The following is a 20,346-nucleotide window of genomic DNA, read 5'->3' as shown; positions in this document are numbered from 1 at the left end:
AGGGCCCAAACACCTCTGCAGGGTCCTCTGTGTGTCTGCTCTTAAATGTGTACTTCCTTGTGGTCTGATCTAAGGAGAACTAATGTTTGGCAAGGCATGCAATGTATCTTCTAGCAAGGGATGGAAAGAAGGTTGCAGATGTCTTTGGGTGTAATTTATACTTTAGGCTTACAGTAAACAAAATTTAATTATGACACTGAATATCTTTCATGCTGATCTGCTATACACTTTGTCTTTTGCTTACTTGTTCATGTTCTTCTAGGGAAAAGATCATTTCTTATTGTTACTCTGTGTAATTCATACTAGTGAATAAGAAACAGCATTGTTCCCTGGTAACCTGCACACATATATTAGTAGTATACTTGTATTAACTCAAACATGTCCCTGTTCTTCTCTACCTTTCAGCCATCTTAGTGTTCATTAATTAGTACCATTATTAATGGGTGAATAGAAAAAAAAATTACATTTAAAATTAAACAGCACGTGAACTCTCTTCAGCAAAAGACTTGAATAGAAGGGAAACTGAAATTTATTCATGACTTTAAAAATTTTGTTCAATAGTGGGCTTCAATATTAGTGCTATTCTTATACATGTTTAGACATTTAATTAAGTAATGTCTGTGCTTCCTTCTGTTGTGAATCTGTTTATGTATTTATGTTCTCAGTTCATTTTCTTTTTGGTTAGAAATGAGCCACGTTGTCTCTGGTTGTCGCAGGGTTTGAAATTTTCTGCAGTAGTTTCCTAAGACCTAGAAATTCAGTCGCATTGCTTATATATATTCTTGTGGCTTAGTAGTATTTCTTCAGTGCTTTTCTTAGTGTATTCCTTTTTAGTAACACAAACAAGAAACTGATTCAAGAGCCAATGTCCATTCTGCCAAGAGACAGAAAAAATTGAGTTGTGGTATTTCACAACTGTGCTTTTTCACAGAGTAATGTTGAGAAGAGTATGTCTTTCAGCTGGGAGCATCCCAAATAGCAGATAGTCCAAATTCCCTCTGTGTCCTGAATTTTAAAAAATGCAGCAGATGGTTATTGATTGGGTGGGTGTTTTTTTTTGTTTGTTTGTTTGCTTCCATAGTAGCCTGGACTTTTCCATTACAATACTTGCCCTCCTTTGTTGTAACGTTGTTTATATCATCTTCCTCTACTGGCACATAAGTTGTAAGAGGGGCTTGTTTCTCCTGTTGACTGCTGTTTACTCAGTACCGTGGTCCCTTACAAATAGCTACTCAATACATATTTATCGTGAAATAATAAATACAGGAGTCTTACCTTTCTGCTAATTATGAGGTGGATGTATTTAGCTGCATCATAATCTTAGTTCCTTCCCCTGGAAAAATTTGGAGATGGTGCAGGGACTATTTATTGGTATACAGCCCATCAGTGTCCACCAAATTCTCCCATTCCATCCCAATGCCTAGCTTCACTCTTCATTCCCTCTCCTTCATGCCCCCGCAGTATCCTGCACCTATTAAAACTGTTTTATTGATCTTGGGAATAGTGAGTTCATTGATGTTCTGGATCTGCCTCTGGTGTTCTGGTTCTGTCGTGTCCGTGGCCAGAACACTGCTACATAAACAGTCAGCTGGAGGATCTCATGACCTTGCACCAGCCGTTGTTTTAGCTGTGCCTTGTGCTGCCATTGGTTTTGGAACTGAAGAGCACACTTGGGAGTACCTCTGCATTTTAGGGTCATCTCTCATATTGCAGGTGGAGAAACTGGGACCAGGGGAAGGAAAATGGAAACTAGCATTTGCAGAAACTCTGCTACATGCCAATCAATCTGCTGGAAACATGACATACTTATTTTTTAAAAAATAAATTTAAGCAGGATAAAATTAAACCTAATTTGGCATAAGTATACCTCATTTTACAGATGAAGAAAGAAGGACTCAGAGAAGCTCACTTTTCTTAAACCTGCATGCACAGCAAGAGAGAGAATTAAGATTCAACTCCAGGTCTTTCTTAGTCCAAAGTCTGCGCATTTCCTGGTGCCAAACTCTCCTCCAATAGGTAGTTGTTGAGGACCTTCATACACAGAACCAGCTCAAAATCACCCAACTAGCTGGGATAAAGTTTAGCCTAGAACTGATATTTCCTAATTCCCAGTCTCCTTTTACTAGCTTCTTTTTATTAACATCATTTTAAATTTCTTATCAAATCATGTAATAAGACAAAAGTGTTAGTAAAAAGCAAGAAAATCATGATTTCACAATATAGGAAATATGTGTACATGTGAATGATGAAAGCAAAATGTTTAATGTCTGAAAAAGGAAGGATATTGCATCCACTTTTTTTTGCATTGAAGAGGAAGAGGTTTTGTAGGGATTTTCTCATAGATGTAAAGTATTATGAACTTGATTCAATGAAACAAAAAATATATATCAGAGGCCTAGGATGTGGTCAGGGATACACTTGGTGTCAATGAATGAGATTTTGCAATGTTATAGCCTCTATACCAGTGAAATGTTCACAGTTTGTTTAGAGTGAGGTAAGACTAGCAGTAGTGAAAGGTAGAAGCCAAATTGTACCTATGATAGTGTGGATTACTAGTGTTAGAGGCCTCAGTGGAAAATAATGGTGAATGTTGGTTGGTGTGTTTAGGAAAAGCTTCAAGTGGTATGCGGATCCTGGGTTAGGTATTTAGATTTGTTCAGCTGAAAGTGTTCTTCAGAGGGGTGATGTGAAGGGGCAATGAAGAAATTGCTCCTGAGTTGTTCCAAGATATGAAGCGTGAAGGGGAGAGTGTTTGGCTGTAAAACTTATACAGCCCTTCTTCTGCTGCGCTCAGTTAATGGCATCCCCAATCCTGAGAGTCATCTGCGACTCCTCAGATATACACCTGGAAATCCCACCTATACCCACCCCCACCCGGGTGACCCGTCACCAAGTCTTACAAATTCTGCTCCCTAAAACTGTGTTATATTTGATTCTGCACTCACTCTGCTCCCCTCTGTCTGATTTCCGTCTTCTGTCATCTTCCACCTGGATTCCTGAGATACCTTCCCAACTGATCTTTCTGGATCTTCCAGTTTTGTCCTTCTTGAATACACCTTTTAAAAAACCATAGCTAGAATAATCCCAGTTATACCTTCTCACTTCCAGCTTAAAATCTCTCAGTGGCTTCCAGTTGCCTGCTAGGGAGCCAGAACCAAACTTCTGAGCATAGCACTCAGGGCCCTCTGCCATCCGGACACCACCTCACTCTCCACCCTCTTTTTCCAGAATGTCACCTTGTAGAGTTTCTCAGTGTCTGACTGGTGGTAGTTCCATGTCCCACTCATGCTGTTACTCATGCCCAGGCCTTTGCTCAAGCTCTTCACCCTGCCCAGGATGTGTCTTTCATATGTTTCACCTGAGTGACTAACCCATTTACTGAGACTCAGCTCGGGTGTCTGCTCCTTGCCAAGAAGGACACCTTTCCAGAACACCCACACTGGCAGAGCCGCCATCCTCTGTATCCTCGCATCTTGGTATTTGCACTTAGCCCTGGTATTTTTATATTATCTTTTCTATGTTTTATCTCCCACTGTGTCCTAAGCTCCTCAAAAATAGTCTCTGTGTCACATCCACCTTAGTAAGCCCAGCATTGAGCTCTGGCACTCTGAATGTGTTAGTTATGCTGTGAAAGTAAAACTGGATGAATAGTGGGCACATGCAGGGAAATTCTGAGTTTAATGTAATGAGAGAGAGAGAGAGAGAGAGAGAGAGAGGGTGTGCACAATATTTCAGAATTAATCTACCAAGCTATGTGAATGTAAATTAGAAGAGGATAGAGGCAGAGTGATTTCTGTTGCAATGATTTACTGAAATCCCTTTTAATTCCATAATTCTTGACTGAAGATAGGCACTGTGTGTTAATCATCTGTGAGCTCCAGTGCTGAGCCCAGCTTGGAGTGGGGTATCTGAAATGAAATGAATGTCTTTAATATACATGCAGATACATGATATAGATAATAGAGTGGTTGATTGATTGATTACAGAAAGTTTTATTTTTGCATTTGAAAACCTAACTTCCTAACAGCTTAGGGGAGTCATTTTTAAGGTCCTTCAGGCACTGTTCACTATGTATTATTCTCCCAAATTAAGATAGCTTTTGTATGTGGGCAGGTGGAATATTTTTCCCCAGGAGATACAGGCTGCTAATGGGCACACAATTCCAGCAGGGCTATAGGTATGTATGTGACAGCCCAGCCACAGGTAATTCTTTCTCTACGAAGACTCCCTTGGAGAGTCACCCACTGAGAAGTACCTCTCTAGCCTATAAGACACCAAGTTCGGTCCTACTTCTAGTAAATACTCCTTTCAAGTAGCCAAGAGAAGTTTGCCTCTATCTTTCCTACCAATGACTGCTGTTCACTGCATCACTGTCCTGTGTCTTGCTTAGTAATTGCTTTCTTGCTCCAGTACATCCTTCTGATGCATTGCACTTAGAGCAGCAGCAGTGTGCAAAGGTTTACATCCCTTTTTTTTTTTAAGATAATAGGCTAAAGCGCATATTACTAGCTTTGCATTCATACATCTGACCAGATACCAATATATAATAGTATTAGCAATGCCATTTTAAAATAAATTGTAATTCATAATTTCACTCTATTACTTAAGAAATCCTTCATGAGCAGTGCTCTTTTATGGACTATAATCCAAATTATAATATGATTTTTATAGCACTCACAGACTCCTCTCATTTTCTTTTTTCCTTCAGGAAGGTGGACCATCTCACATGTATGAGCTTTCTTTAGGAGTTTTGCTTTTGCCATTCTCCCCTTCTTCCCCTCTTCCCCTATTCCTTTTTTTAACTTTCATCATCATAACCTAGAAATGCAATGGGGACTGTGGCCGGGTATGGTGGCTCACACCTGTAATCCCAGTACTTTGGGAGGCTGAGGTGGGCAGATCACGAGGTCAGGAGATCGAGACCATCCTGGCTAACACGGTGAAACCCTGTCTCAACTGAAAATACAAAAAATTAGCTGGGTGTGGTGGCAGGCACCTGTAGTCCCAGCTACTCAGGAGGCTGAGGCAGGAGAATCGCTTGAACCCGGGAAGTGGAGGTTGCAGTGAGCTGAGATCACATCACTGCGCCCCAGTCTGGATGATAGAGTGAGACTGTCCCAAAATGAAAACAAAACAAAAACAAAATCTTAACCAACACAGATAATTTAGAAGGAAAATGTCCACTCTGCTTAGCTCACCCCACCCCTAGCCTTACAACTTTTGAGTCTTTATACCTAGGGAGGAGAAAAACTAAATCAGACCCATTTGGCTTCTAAAATTGGAGTACTTGAAACTCAAATTTTTAGAATGAAATGGTTTTTACATTTATGCTGTTTTAATTCATCAAATTGGTATGGGAAACTAGGATTTGGTCCTATTCCTGGAAAGTGTACAACACAACAGAGCAAAACATGTGCAAAGTGGGCTAAATTAGCAGATAAGAGAATCCATGCATATTGAAAACTACAATGGAGTGTTTTCAGTATAAGGCAAGCCACTTCATAGATCAATGGAAAAACTTTAGAGTTTAAAAAGAAAACAGAATGAAAGTGAACGTTTCTTCTTTTAGCAACCCAATTTTATTTTATATATCTCATTTATGTATTTATTTTATCAAATATCATGGGAATTCCTAATATTTGCACAGTACTTTATAGTTTATAAGTGCTTTTCACTAAGTTGTTTCACTTGATAATAGACCAGGCATTCAAATTAAATAGAAATATTTCTCCTTTTAGCACTGTGGTGACCTTTGTAGATTGTTTTTTTATGTTGTACCTTTTCTTTTATGTTTTTCAGGTTCTTCAGTTGATTTAAAAGGACAGTGTTAAAACGAAAGAAGAAAAAGCAGTTCAGTCTTTGGGAGAGCTGCCTCCTTGTTGACTGCTGCAAATGCCTGGAATTCATTAATGAAGGATTAGATCTAGAAAAGTCCAAGCATGTTTTCCAGAGTGGTGTAGCCCTGTGCTGCCTCCAGTGAAGAGTCTCTTGGTGTTGGCTTCATGCTTCTGGAGGGACCATGGCAACCTCCAGAGGGGCCTCCCGGTGTCCTCGGGATATCGCCAATGTGATGCAGAGGCTGCAAGGTAAGGGGAAGAAATTTCAGGGTTAAAAATAATTCAAATACCGTCTTAACCCACAATCAGTTAAATTTTGTTTGGGGTTTTACTCAATTTCATGGAACTATAGCCCAGAATGGGATGGATGTCTTTTATTCCAGTGTTTTCAAATAGGGGCATGCTGTCTTCAGATGCTATCTTCATTACATAGAAGGAAAAGATAAAAATACAGCTTTTTTTTTTTTTTTTTGTAATTGTGTGTCTGCATTAGCATGTCTTACATGTTATTCATTGTCCAGTTGGGAATTAAGAGTTATTGCCAAATGTACTGCTGCTGTCATTCAATAATACCAGTGACAATACGTTCCCCAATTGTCTTGATAGATTACAGACAAGTTGTGGACATATAACTATATGCTATTGTCAAATAAGTGAACCAGTGGCATTTCCCAACTAGAAGACCCTTGGATATATATATATATATATATATATATATTTTTTTTTTTTTTTTTTTTTTTAGACAGAGTCTCGCTCTGTCCCCCCTGGCTGGAGTGCAGTGGCGGGATCTCGGCTCACTGCAAGCTCCGCCTCCCGGGTTCACGCCATTCTCCTGCCTCAGCCTCCGGAGCAGCTGGGACTACAGGCGCCCGCCACCTCGCCCGGCTAGTTTTTTGTATTTTTAGTAGAGACGGGGTTTCATCGTGTTAGCCAGGATGGTGTCGATCTCCTGACCTCGTGATCCGCCCGCCTCGGCCTCCCAAAGTGCTGGGATTATAGGCGCCGGGCCGATATTTAGAAACTTTTTAAGAAAAATGAGGCAAAAGAGGCCCAGAGAGATGAAGCGATGTGATGAGATGAATGGTTCGTGGCAGGGTACAGACTAGTCCTGTATCCCTCAGTGGTGCTCTTCTCTGCTTTGGATTTTCTTTTTAAGATGGAATTTTGCTCTGTCTTCCAGGCTGGGGTGCAGTGGCGCTATCTCGGCTCACTCCAACCTCCGCCTCCCTGTTCAAGCGATTCTCCTGCCTCAGCCTCTTGAGTAGCTGGGATTACAGGCATGCGCCACCATGCCCGGCTAATTTTTGTTTTTTTAGTAGAGACAGGGTTTCACTATGTTGTCCAGGCTGGCCTCAAACTCCTGACCTCAGGTGATCTGCCTGCCTCGGCCTCCCACAGTGCGGGATTACAGGCATAAGCCACCGTGCCCAGCTGCTGTTCTCTGCTTTCTAGAAGAGAACTCACAGGGAAATGCTATAGAAACTCACAGGTGAATAGATTCTAATTGTCAATTTTTTTTACATTTGTGTTTCAATATTCCTTGAAACACATATAATTATCGCCTGTAGTTATCTAAAAATATTTTTACTTTGTCATAATCCCAATGATATATTCATTGCTTCATTGTCAGAATTCTAATGATATATTCAATGTCATAAGCCCAGCCTTCAAATGAATGGTTTTAAGGTATAAAAATACCCCGATTTAGAAGAGTTTTGTGCTAGTCTTTGCTAAGAGAACTTAAAAATAATGTTGTAGCTTGACTTTTAGGTTTTCTAGTATCTCCAACAAATGATCATTGTGGTTTCGCACAGTATCAGTGATATTAATTTGTCACAGACCCACTTTCTTTGCTTACAATGTATTTGCTGTGCAGAGCAGTGATTTCCAGCTAAGCATTCTTGACCTTCAGATACATACTAGGCTCTTAAATCTGGATATTCATGACCCAGAACGTGCTCACAGCTATAGAAACTCAGGATATTGGTGGAACTAGGAGTTTCTCCATGGCTGTCCAGAGACCACCAACTTGATTGACAGCTTCTGTCTTCAAGTGACCTCCCTACTAATGTTTGTCTGCCTGGACTGGTTTGTGATGCTTCAGTGTAAGTGGTATGTGTTTCCTATTTCTTGCTGACCAATCCCTCATGTCATGCCAGAAAGAGCCTTGTTAGATAAAAGATCCTTGCTGAATTGGGTCTAGATCTTTTCCATGGGCTGAAAATTTCTCTGCTTGGGTCTGCCCAGTACCCAAGGATCTCAGATTTCAGTTGTACATTGTCACCTGGGTAGATGCAATGCTGAATTTGAGTTCCATTCCACTGTCTATGTTTGTCTTGGCTGTTTGTCTGAGGGTAAATTACTGAACCATTTTGTGCCTCAATGACATCATCTATGAAATGATGGAAAGGAAGCCTGTAAATCCCTTACAAAAGTGTGGGGAAGATAATAAGGTAATAAAGCAGATTTTCCTTTGAGTGTATTAGATGTGAACATTCTCTGCATGACATACATGTTGACCATAAGTGAAAGTTGCAAACAGCAGATTTGAATAAACTCAATCAGAATCAGACTGTGTTCCTACAAACTCTCTACTCTTCATTCTGATATTAGTTTGAGTGGAAGTCCTTTTATTAAGATAATTGGGTTGGGGTGAGAGGAAAGTGAAGAGTATGGATAATTTAGTGTTGTGTTTTATTATGTTTTTATAGTAGATTTAGTTTTGCTTGAGAAATCTGTGGCGTGGATGAAAGAGCTGGAGCCTGCCACCCTGTCACACACTAGGCCTGTGACAGTGGATGCCTTATTTAACATCTACGTGTCTAGGTGCCCCATTTGCAAAATGTGGATTGCTCCCATCTGCTTAGCCCCCCTCAGAATTGTTGTGAAGCTCGATGAGATAATTTACTAAAGGAGCTTTAAAAATGATAAATTCTGTGATATGGTGAGTCATTCAAATAGTCACGGAAGAAAACTAGATGAGAAGGCACAGCTTGATAATTTGTTGCAATTTTTTCCTGCAAATTTTTCTAACTATCCAGATTTTTGGAGGAATGTTAATCGTTTTGTATATTCTGTGTTGTATAAAACTAGTCATTTTATTACATAACGAAGTAACTATACTTATTGCATTAATTAGCTTTCCTTTCTATAAAAGAGAGAGTTACAAGGTGGCATAAGGGTACCTGATAAAGTTAGAAGAGTAAGCCTTAAAATTCAGAAGACAAAACTCCTGAGCACGAGATCCTTATCACCAGCCTTTGGTATCAATTACTTCATGTCTATAGGTTATGTTGGCTACAAAATGTAAAGTCTGTACTGCTACAAAATATAACACATCTAGCCTGCATCAAAGGAAACTCAGTGAAATGGCAGGAAGTGAAAGTGATCTGGTGAGTGTGTCTTAACAAATTGATCAGCTGGATTAATTCTGCTGATTCAGTTGGTGGGGTGCAGGTCTCTTGCTCTCAGTTGTCACTGTGCATATTTACTACTGCTTTAAGTCCAAAGACGGGCCAATCTCCACAGAAAGAGGAGATCTGTCCCCTGTCAAGGGTATTTACTAACGCTGCTTACCCGCTGGAACCTCCAAACAAGTGCCCAAGATCCTAATAAATGGAGGGCTGGTGTTATTGCCCAGATAATGAAGACAACTTTGAAGAAAAGTAAATTTCCATTAGTGTAAACAGAACCAGAGTTGCTAATTTTCAAAGTTTAAATTCATAAGAACATTCTCCTAGAATCCTTTTTCTTTGTCTAGATATATATAATGAGTAACTAATGTGTTTGGGGTTTTTTTCCTCCCATTTTTGGGTTTCATTGTCATTTCAGACCTGTGCATAACTAATAAAGAGCATGGAGCTTTGAATAATGGCAACTTGGCATTACTCCCTTGCTTATTTAGCTTACACCCATAATTGCTGACTATTTTTCCTGCTTTTAGTTTTTATTTCTGGGACTAGGAAATTAAAGCACACACAGAGATTGCTACATAATTTAGCTGCAAGAGTAACCGTTCAATATTTCACCTTTGCCAATATTTGTGCTTGTTTGAGCATAATGTTTTAGGCTGGGATAGTGAATTATGGATGAGCAGTCAGACTGCAATGCGGAGTTTCATTTGCTTTTAAGAATAATGAATGTTTCTGGAACTTTAATCAATTTAAATATAACCTTAAAAGCAAATACAGGACAATAGTATAATAAAGGAGTATTAAAACTTTAAATGCACATAATTAGTACATACATATTCTGCTTTTCAAGACTAACTAAAGGGGATCCATTTAACAGGTGGCTTATGGAGTTACTTAGTTTATAGTCACAACTAAGAAAATAAATGGCTGAACTCTTCAGATTATAAACTTCTTTTAGATAGTGACAACATTTTAAGGCTTTTTGTAATCTTTCATAGTTACTTAAAAAGAACTTGTTGGCTGACTTTTATTAACTACATTATAATGTGAACATACTATATTAAACTTTATGTTTTTAAAATGAACATATCAGTGTTGGTTATTGTAGGATGGGGTGACATCAATGCAATCTTATAGAACAAGTGATAAATGCCAGAAAACATTAAAATGTGTATGCTTAGGTGTTGTATATACAAAAAAATTAATAGGAGAGTAGGATTATTTACTGCAAGGACAAATTTTGATTTTTAAACCTTGTGAATAGATTCAAAGAGAAACAAACAAACAAAAAAGGATAAGAATTTACCCTTGGAGATACAGCTATGAAATTTGCTAATTGTTCAGTGTAAGGTAATCACAATCTCCTCTTGAAAATTTTTTGAGTAATAAAAACCTTAAACCTTTTTTGTTTTAAGTATTATATTTCCTATAAGTTCATTACACAAAAGAAAACTTCAGACTAACAGAAAGTATACTGAAAAGTAGAATGAAATAATAATGAATAATTGATGAAAATGTAACTTTCTTTTAATTTAGCATAATTGGCTATGATCACAGCTTGGGAAATAAAAAGCTTGGCATTTTGTGAGGATTGAAACATTTTTATAATGCCTTGATTAATTTTTATACTTATGATTGTTGGCTGCTTGTATATCTTCTTCTTTTGAAAAGTGCCTGTTCATGTTCTTTGCCCACTTTTTAATGGCGTTGTGATTTTTTCTTGTAAATTTAAGTTCCTTATAGATGCTGGATATTAGACCTTTGTCAGTTGCATAGTTTGCAAAAATTTTCTCCCATTCTGTAGGTTGTCTGTTCACTGTGATGAGTTTCTTTTGCTGTGTAGAAGCTCTTTAGTTTAATTATATCCCATTGTCAATTTTTGCTTTTGTTGCAGTTGCTTTTGGTGTCTTCATCATGAAATCTTTGTTCCTGTGTCCTGAGTGGTATTGCCCAGCTTGTCTTCTGGGGGTTTTTATAGTTTTGTGTTTTACATTTCAGTCTTTAATACATCTTAAGTTAATTTTTGTATATGCTGTAAGGAAGAGGTCCAGTTTCAGTCTTCTGCATATGGCTAGCCAGTTATTCCAGCACCATTTATTGAATAGTGAAGACTTTCCTCACTGCTTGTTTTTGTCAGGTTTGTCAAAGATCAGATGGTTGTTGCTATGTGGTCTTATTTCTGGGTTCTCTGTTCTGTTGCATTGATCTATGTATCTGTTTTTCTACCAGTACTATGCTGTTTTGGTTACCATAGCCCTGTAGTATAGTTTGAAGTTGGGTAGCATGATGCCTCCAGCTTTGTTCTTTTTGCTTAGGATTGCCTTGGCTTTCATATGAAAAAAAGCTGAACATCACTGATGATTAGAGACATGCCAATCAAAGCCAAAACTATCTCACAACAGTCAGAATGGCTCTCATTAGAAAGTAAAAAAAAAAAAAAAAAAAGAAAACAAAAAAGAAAAATAACTGATATTGGCAAGCTTGTGGAGAAAAAGGAATGCTTATATGCTGTTGGTGGGAGTGTAAATTAGTTCAACCTTTGTGGAGGACAGTGTGGTGATTCCCCAAAGACTTAAAGACAAAAATATCATTCAACCCAGCAATCCCATTACTGGGTATATACCCAAAGGAATGTAAATCATTCTATTATAAAGAAACGCACTCGGATGTTCATTGCAGCACTACTCAGAATAGTAAATACATTGCATTAATCTAAATGCCCATCAATGGTAGAATGCATAAAAAAATGTAGTACATATATGCCTTGGAATACTATGTGGCCATAAAAAGAACAAGATCATGTTTTTTGTAGGGACATGGATGGAGCTAGAGGTCATTATCCTTAGCAAACTGATACAGGAACAGAAAACCAAATACTATATGTCCTCACTTATAAGTGGGAGCTACATGATGAGAACACATGGACACATAGAGGGTAACAACAGACACTGTGGCCCATTGGAAGATGGAGGCTAGGAGGAGGGAGAGGATCAGGAAAAATAACTAATAAGTACTATGTTTCATATCTGGATGATAAAATAATCTGTACAACAAACCATGACACAAATTTACCCATGTAACATACCTGCACATGTACCCCTAAACTTAAAAGTCAAAAAAACTTCATACTTTATTACTCTAACTTAATGACTCTTATTAAAACACAAAACAGTGTCAAAAACTCATTTATTATATTTAGGCTGAAATCCCTTTGGGTTTAATCTCTCTTTTCCCACATAAATGTTGTGTAAAATTATCTCAAATTTAAGTATGATACAATACAGTGATCATTTCTTTATGTTTTGGAGCATCATAGTTAAATACATTTTTGATAAATAAATGAATAAACCATTATGCCTAACTTAATGAACCAAAGATAAAATTGGTTAAGGCAATGAACCAATTAAACCAATTAAATTGGGTCCTGCTTTACCTGCCCTCTTTTTGAAGAATGTATATCTGAATTTTGGTTTTAATCAAGAGTGGTTTTTTACTATAAAATCAGTTTAACTTTGGGAGGCCGAGACGGGCGGATCACGAGGTCAGGAGATCGAGACCATCCTGGCTAACATGGTGAAACCCCGTCTCTACTAAAAAATACAAAAAACTAGCCGGGCGAGGTGGCGGGCGCCTATAGTCCCAGCTACTCGGGAGGCTGAGGCAGGAGAATGGCGTGAACCCGGGAGGCGGAGCTTGCAGTGAGCTGAGATCCGGCCACCGCACTCCAGCCTGGGTGACAGAGCGAGACTCCGTCTCAAAAAAAAAAAAAAAAAAAAAAAAAAAAAAAAATCAGTTTAAAGATACACATCTTGCCTGAATGAGTGATGTGTTTGTTGTTTTTGTAAACACAATGTTTTAAGCACATTTTCCTTTTAAATGGTATATTACTTGTTCACATTACTTTTATTAATAAATTTATGAAGTCTTTACATTTGTGTAGTGCTTGGTCCTCTAAGCCTCTCTGTTTGCAGACCTATTTTGTCCATTGTGCTTTATGGAGAAAGTGCTTCAGGCCTTCAGGGTCTTCAGTGACCTATAAAATATTGTCTCTCAAATAGAAAAAGAAAACTGTTAAAAAAAAAAAAAAGAGCAAAGGTTTATAAATGCTAAATTATGGCAAGCAGTCAAATGTAAATCAATTCAAAAATTATATATGTGTCAATATATTTTATATGGCATGTAAGTACACTTTATTGCACCTTTGATATAGTGTGTGGCAGGCCTCTAAAAGTAAGAGTGTCTAAGGCTTACAAATAAAACATAAAGTATCCCTCTATATCATATTGCCTCCACATGAGTTTTTGTAAACATATTACCTTAATTTTGTTACTCTTATGATGTAACATTAAACACATGTACCAAAATTACTTCTTTGACCTCCCTGTTGAATTCCCAACTTCTTTGGCTTAGATTCCATATTCTAAGTCCATTTTAACTGTAACAGCTCTTTTTCCTCTAGCTCCCCTAGATATCCACCTATGTCAGCCAAGTGTCACTACTTTCCATGCTCAGAAGATGTCCCGACTCTTTCATCTCCTTCTGGGGCACCTTCTGGAATGAGCTCAAGTCACTGTTCCTAAAACCTGACTTATCTTCAAGGCCTAACTTCAATGCAACCTCCTCTGCAAAGGCTTTATTGCCAATACAATCAGAAATTTCCTCTCCTTCCTCTAAACCCCTCTAGCTCTTTATAGCACAATATGACAATTATCTCATGTTGCTTGTATTGGGTTGCACATATGTATCTAAACTATTCACCCAGAATATAAAAACCTTGAGGACAGGAATTGGGTCAGACTCACATCAGTGACCTACACGTTGTCTAGCATAGTGCATTTCATAATATGGACACTTCATAAGTATTTGTTAAGTGCATATAATATAAATAGTTAATATTATATTGATTTTCAATGGGGGAAGTTGGGAGTCCAGAATAGAGGTTATTTTTGACAAGTCAAGAGACAGATGATGGCTTGAACGGTGGATGGGGAGAGGGGTGGTAACATTCTGGATATATTTTGAAGGTAAGATTAAAACAATGTGTTGATGGATTAGGTTTGGTGTATAAGAGAAAAAATTAAAGTTGGTCCTCTCATTTTTAGTTTTGAAATAAAGAAAAACCATTATGGGGAACAGCATTGAGGAGGAAAACTGAGAGCTTATTTTGGACATGTTACATTTTAGATGCCTGGTAGACTTCCAGGAAAGGAGTTGAGTATATGTATGTAACTGTAGAGATCAGTGGAGGAGACACAGCAGGAGAAAATATTTGGACGTTGTCAGCACAGAGGTAGCGTTTAAAGCTGTGAGATTGGTTGGCACCACCCAGGGAGCCAGGACAGATAAGAAGAAAAGAGGTTTGTGAAATGGGGCACTCAACACTGAGGGAAGTGGGGAATGAGTAGAGTCCCATATATGAGACTAAGAAGCTGCAGCCTGTGTGGTAGGAAGAAAAAAGATAAAAGGAAGGTCTCAAAGCCAAAGAAATAATGAGTTCAAGGAGGGAGCGATCAACTGTGTTAATGTTGTTAATTTTCTTTACATGTACATGTTTCTACATGTTCATAATGTATAAAAAGATTATGTGGATTTTATATATAAATATCAGGTCTGAGCAGGTGTACGTGTGCCTGCCTATCGTTTAAAATCATTTCTGGAAAAATAAAGAATGGTTTTGTGCATTGCCCATAAGGAGGTTCAGGATGCTCAGAAATTCACTGGTTAAGAGCAATTCTTTAAGAACTCGTTAAATATGATTCTACGCCTTATGTAGAGCCCATTGAGAAATCAGTCCTAAGGGTAAGACGTCTCTTCTTTCAGGCCCTCCCTCAATCCGCCTCCCGCTCTTGTGGAGTTGGGGACCGTGCTATGGGCTGACGATGACCCTTGTGAAATTCTCCTCTCGGTACCATCTTGAACGCTTGTGTGTGGCTGCCCCGCCTCTCAATGCCTTCTTTCCTTGGGCACCCCTCCCCTTAGACGTCTCCACTTGCACCCCTTGTCATTATTTCTCTAGATTTTTGCTATGTAACAAAACTAGTATTATTCCTGCTTGTGTTTTGGGGAAGATCTTTATGGAGTCAGAAATGTCTATTTTCCTTGCTTTGGTCATTGTTTTATTACCTCTGCCAGGGCTCTGATTCTTTTTTTTTTTTTTTTTTTTTTTGAGGCGGAATCTCGTGCTTGTGCAGTGGCGCGATCTCAGCTCACTGCAAGCTGCGCCTCCCGGGTTCACGCCATTCTCCTGCCTCAGCCTCCTGAGTAGCTGGGACTACAGGCGCCCGCCACTGCGCCCGGCTAATTTTTTTGTATTTTTAGTAGAGACGGAGTTTCACCGTGTTAGCCAGGATGGTCTCGATCTCCTGACCCCGTGATCCGCCCGCCTCAGCCTCGCAAAGTGCTGGGATTACAGGCGTGAGCCACCGCGCCCGGCCCAGGGCTCAAATTCTTGAAAAGAAAAGAGAAAGTATGATGCTACAGGTGACTGGATTGTCTGAAACATTGTAACTCTGGGATTTCCTCTCCATCAAAACCTGGATGGAACCCTCCCCAAAAGTAAGACAATTGAATTGGGGAAATTGCATCTGCGTTTGGAAAAACTCTATTAGCCACTGTGCTTGCTGGCTAATATGTGACCCTGTCTATGTTGAATCAGACCTGAGGCCTTGGGTTGGCCTCAGTAATAGGAGAGAAGACCACACCAGTGCCCATGAAATTTAGAGTTCCATGAATGTATAATTTAAGGTAATATGTACTTATAAAGTGGGGAACCAGACTTTCAGTTTCTTGTGGCAGATCCCTCATATATCTTAAGAAACTTAGAAAAACAATTCACATCCCAGGTTGTTATTATTCTCTTTTATATTCTTTCAGATTGGGGCTAATGAGGATATTGACACGTGTGTGTGTGTGCTTCTTACACCTGAATACCTAGTTTCTGATCTTTGTATGACAGTCTGTAGTTTAATTCGGCAATTGTTAATCATAAGTATTCAGTGTTAATCATAGGTATTCAGTTAATCATAAGTAGTAATTTATTTTAAATAGTTGAGAATTTACTGTATAAGAATATATGCAGCCTTTCTATAATGCTGAGGATAGACAATGATAATTTTCTATTTGTTTCTTCTCAAATAAATACATGGAAACATCTCAAAGAAGTTGGTGACTGCACCAGACAGATTCAGTATCAAATTATCCATGTGCAATTTTGACTTATTTTAATGTCGTGAAGTTTGTTAAGTATTTAACAAATGGTTTCTGTGGTAACTTATGTTCCTTTTTGTTTTTCATTGTTCACAATGACTCTTAGATTAAAAACAATTCCTTCCTCTGCTGATATTAATCTTTCATATTTAGTAAACAGTGATCTCCACCCACATTAAAAAAGTTATTTACCTACAATTATGCAATTGCCTTCCATTCATTTGCTTCCTTTCTCCTCACATGTGTCACTGGCACTTTGAATCCCTTTCATCTGCCTATTCTTTATTCTGCTGTTGACTTGTTTACTGACTTGGGAAGAATTTTGAGATTCTCAGGACCCATCTTGATGTTCTTTGTCGTTGTCATTGTTGTTATTCGTTGATGTTGTATCTGTTATATGTTGTTGTTGTTGTAAGTTAAGAGCCACTGTGTTCACCTTGCCAAGAATTACACTGATTCCATATTCACGGCCTGCCTTTTCAGCTTCTTCGCTTTTCTGGGGCTTCTCACGGATTATTTTCATTTTATCCAATTTTGGCTGATATGAGCATTCCTTGCTTTACTATTCAACAGAAAAAAGTGGAATTTTTACAGTACATCCAGAAACCTAGGAATTCAACTGGACCACATCCCAGTGTTGTAATAAGACAGATCTTTAAAAACGCAACTCCAGTTACATCCATTGTCTTTTTCCCTATTTAGAAGCTTGCAGGGACTCACTATAACCTTCCAGATAAACTCATCATGGCTGGAAGGGTGTTCATTGCCTGACTTCGATTAACCTTCCGTTCTTCATTTCTATTCAGCCTCCATAAACCATGGGGTTGCAATCCCCCGAACAATTTCTAGATCCCTTCAAGCCAATCTCAATCTCATTTCCCTGCCTTACATGTTCTTTTTACCTTTTGCCTTTCTCAAGCTTCAAGACTCAGCTCAAATCCTGCCTCCTCTGTGAAGCCTTTCCTAATACCAGCAGCCAGAGTGAGAGGATTCCTCGTTTGTACTCTACTTTGAACATGTTTCTGTTAAGGTGTTGACTGCATTAGTCTGTAAGGGTTTATGTAAGCATCTCTGTGCCCCATTAGTATATTAGAACCTTGAAAGTAGGCATCTTGTCTTATTCAACTTTGGATATCCAGTACTAAGCACAAGTAGGTACTCATGTTTTTTCAGCTGACATTTAGCAGGTACTTAGTTTATTCAATCATACATTCATGCATTTAACAAATATTTGTTGGGCATCTACTGTGCTCAAGTCTTTTGAAAACAAATGTAAGAGTAACTTAAAGACTTTGTTTCCTCATGGAGCTGTGGTCTACGAGAGTGACATAGTAATTGGGGATATTTAAAAACTGAGTGGTAGATACTATGGGTATTTATTTAATGAATAGTTGAGTAAATAAAACTTCCACAAAAACAGACACATATAATTAAGGAAATTAACCAGGGTAGCAGACTACTGGATGGTCTAAATTACTTTCATGTCATCCTTTACTCTGCAAAAACCTCTTCCCTTTAAAAAGTGCAAGTCCTTATAGGCTGATGTGGCTGTTTAGATGGGAAGGAACTTAGAGTTCATAATTTGCTGTTCTTATTTTGCAGATGAAATAACAGAGTTCTAGAGTGGTTAAGTGGCAAACCAAGTTCCTAAGTATATATTTGAGGGATTTCAGTCTCCGACAGAATTGAGGGGTAACTCAGTATTCATATATTCAAGCATATTCTTTCAAGGTTGTTCTTTTGCATCGCTGTTAATGACCACAGGATCATTATGGATAGGAGGCAAGATTGGCTACCTTATTTTCAGTACTCAGCACAAAATAAACAGTTATTAAGAGCAATTAATACACAGCAGGGCATAAAACTGTGTGCAGGACCCACCAGAGTGCAGGACCCTGTGCAACCACTCAGCTCACACACCATGAAGCTAGTCCTGGGAGGAGGTCAGAATTTGGAGGACTTGGGACCCTGAAGACTTTAGGGTCATTGCAGAAGAGAAATTAAGAGGTAGAAAAGTATGAAGAAGAATGGAAGCAAAACATCAAAGGGAGCCATTAGCTGTTTCAAATTGTATCTGGAATCAGTCTTGTAAAAGGGAGACTCTCTCATCCTCATCTCAATGCTCCCTTGACCAGAATCAACACTAGCTCCTTTTGTTGTTGTTGTTGCTGTTTTGAGACAGGGTCTCACTCTGTCATTCAGGCTGGAGTGCGGTGGTGAGATCACAGCTCAACACAGCCTCAACCTCCTGGGCTCAAGCAATCCTCCCACCTCAGCCTCCCAAGTAGCTGGGATGACAGGCATGTGCCACCATGCCTGGCTAATTTAAAAAAAAAATTTTTATAGAGACGAGGGCTCACTATGTTGTGCAGGGTAGTCTTGAACTTCTGGCATCAAGCAATCCTCCCACCTGGACCTCCCAAAGTATTGGGATTACAGGCATAAGTGACCGTGCCTGGCCCAGCACTAGCTCCTGAGCGCTGTCAGGCAACCTCTCTACGGCTTGCTTATGCTGGGAGCCCACCCATCACTTACAACTTTATCTTTCTGGGTTCAAAATACTTATTATAAAGATGATTTCATGGTTATTTAATGAAGTGAAGCTTGCCTATACATTTCTTTACAAGGAAAGATCATTTTGAATATTAATTATTTCAATATCAAGTTTCCCACCAAAATCATTTAGGTTATACTGAATAATCATGATGAGAAACTAGTAATCACTTTGCTTATTTCTGGATATATTCATGCTAATGATATGTCTTTAATTTCTCTGTTCCAACAATTAGTAGGAAATGTGATACATGGCATACAAAAACACTGGTGAAAATTTCTGTCTCTGGACTTTGTCTTATTCAGTGAAGATGTAAACAATTCCTAAACAGTGCTTTGCTCTTGTGTCTGTAAAAGTCAAAAGGTGTGAAAACACTTTGTTGAGAAAGAATTGCCAAACTCTTGAGTAAAAGCCAGATATTCTGAGATCATTTTGTGCTCTAATGGTATGACACTTCTTTGAGTATATAATTATTCTAGGTAAACACCTATGCATAATTAATGAATTTAATAACTAATTAATATAAAGGATGTTTTAATCAGACTGGAAATGCATGTGTACAAATAATACTCTAACAACTTTTATTTGATTTTATGTTTTTGTTTCTTATGAAATATGTCTCAACTGTGTGATAAAATGACTCCTTCTCAAAATAATAACTCTTACCACCATAATAATAATCAAATAAAGAATGTTATTTCTGATATATTTGAAAGTTTTGTATATTTTCTTCTTATGTTACTTTGTGCTTTAAAAAAATAGTTTCACGGCAACACTGAGTCTTGAAATCATCTTTATGCATTTAATATGATGATAACAATAGTTGTATAAAACTCCATTAAATATTTATAAATATGTGGAAGATGGCTAGTAATATTAAACATCCTACTTTGGCAATTTAACATTACCTATACAATGATCTGCATTTTTTAAAAAAGTAAATGTCACTAGCAGGAATAGATCTGCATTTTAAAATAGTTTCCTAGGTGACACTTAATGGTTGAAATGTTGTGATCTTGAAAGAGTTATAAAATTTCGTAATTTTTGATGGAAAAAACTTTCTTTTTTATTATACTTTAAGTTTTAGGATACATGTGCACAGCGTGCAGGTTTGATACATAGGTATACATGTGCCATGTTGGTCTGTTGCACCCATCAACTCCTCATTTACATTAGGTATTTATCCTAATGCTATCCTTCCCCAGCGCCCTAGACAGGCCCCGGTATGTGATGGACCCACCCGCCCACCCTCCCATCTCCAAGTGTTCTCATTGTTCAATTCCCACCTTTGAGTGAGAACATGTGGTGTTTAGTCTTCTGTCTTTGTGATAGTTGC

General features: G+C 38.3%; 1 protein-coding gene across 1 annotated transcript in view; it reads left to right on the top strand.

Moving 5' to 3' along the window:
* Window positions 1-20,346, top strand: part of SYNE1 (spectrin repeat containing nuclear envelope protein 1) — a 529,762-nt gene that overhangs the window by 1,965 nt on the left and 507,451 nt on the right. The window contains exon 2 of the mRNA XM_028847246.2: window positions 5,800-6,086. Coding sequence (XP_028703079.2) covers window positions 6,020-6,086 — 67 coding nt within the window. The 5' untranslated portion in view covers window positions 5,800-6,019. The remainder of the gene's footprint in view (window positions 1-5,799; window positions 6,087-20,346) is intronic.

This window comes from Macaca mulatta, chromosome 4 (assembly GCF_049350105.2).
Source record: "Macaca mulatta isolate MMU2019108-1 chromosome 4, T2T-MMU8v2.0, whole genome shotgun sequence".
NCBI lineage: Eukaryota > Metazoa > Chordata > Mammalia > Primates > Cercopithecidae > Macaca > Macaca mulatta.
Note: the sequence above shows the minus strand (reverse complement) of the source record. Positions and strands in the feature narration are given on the sequence as shown.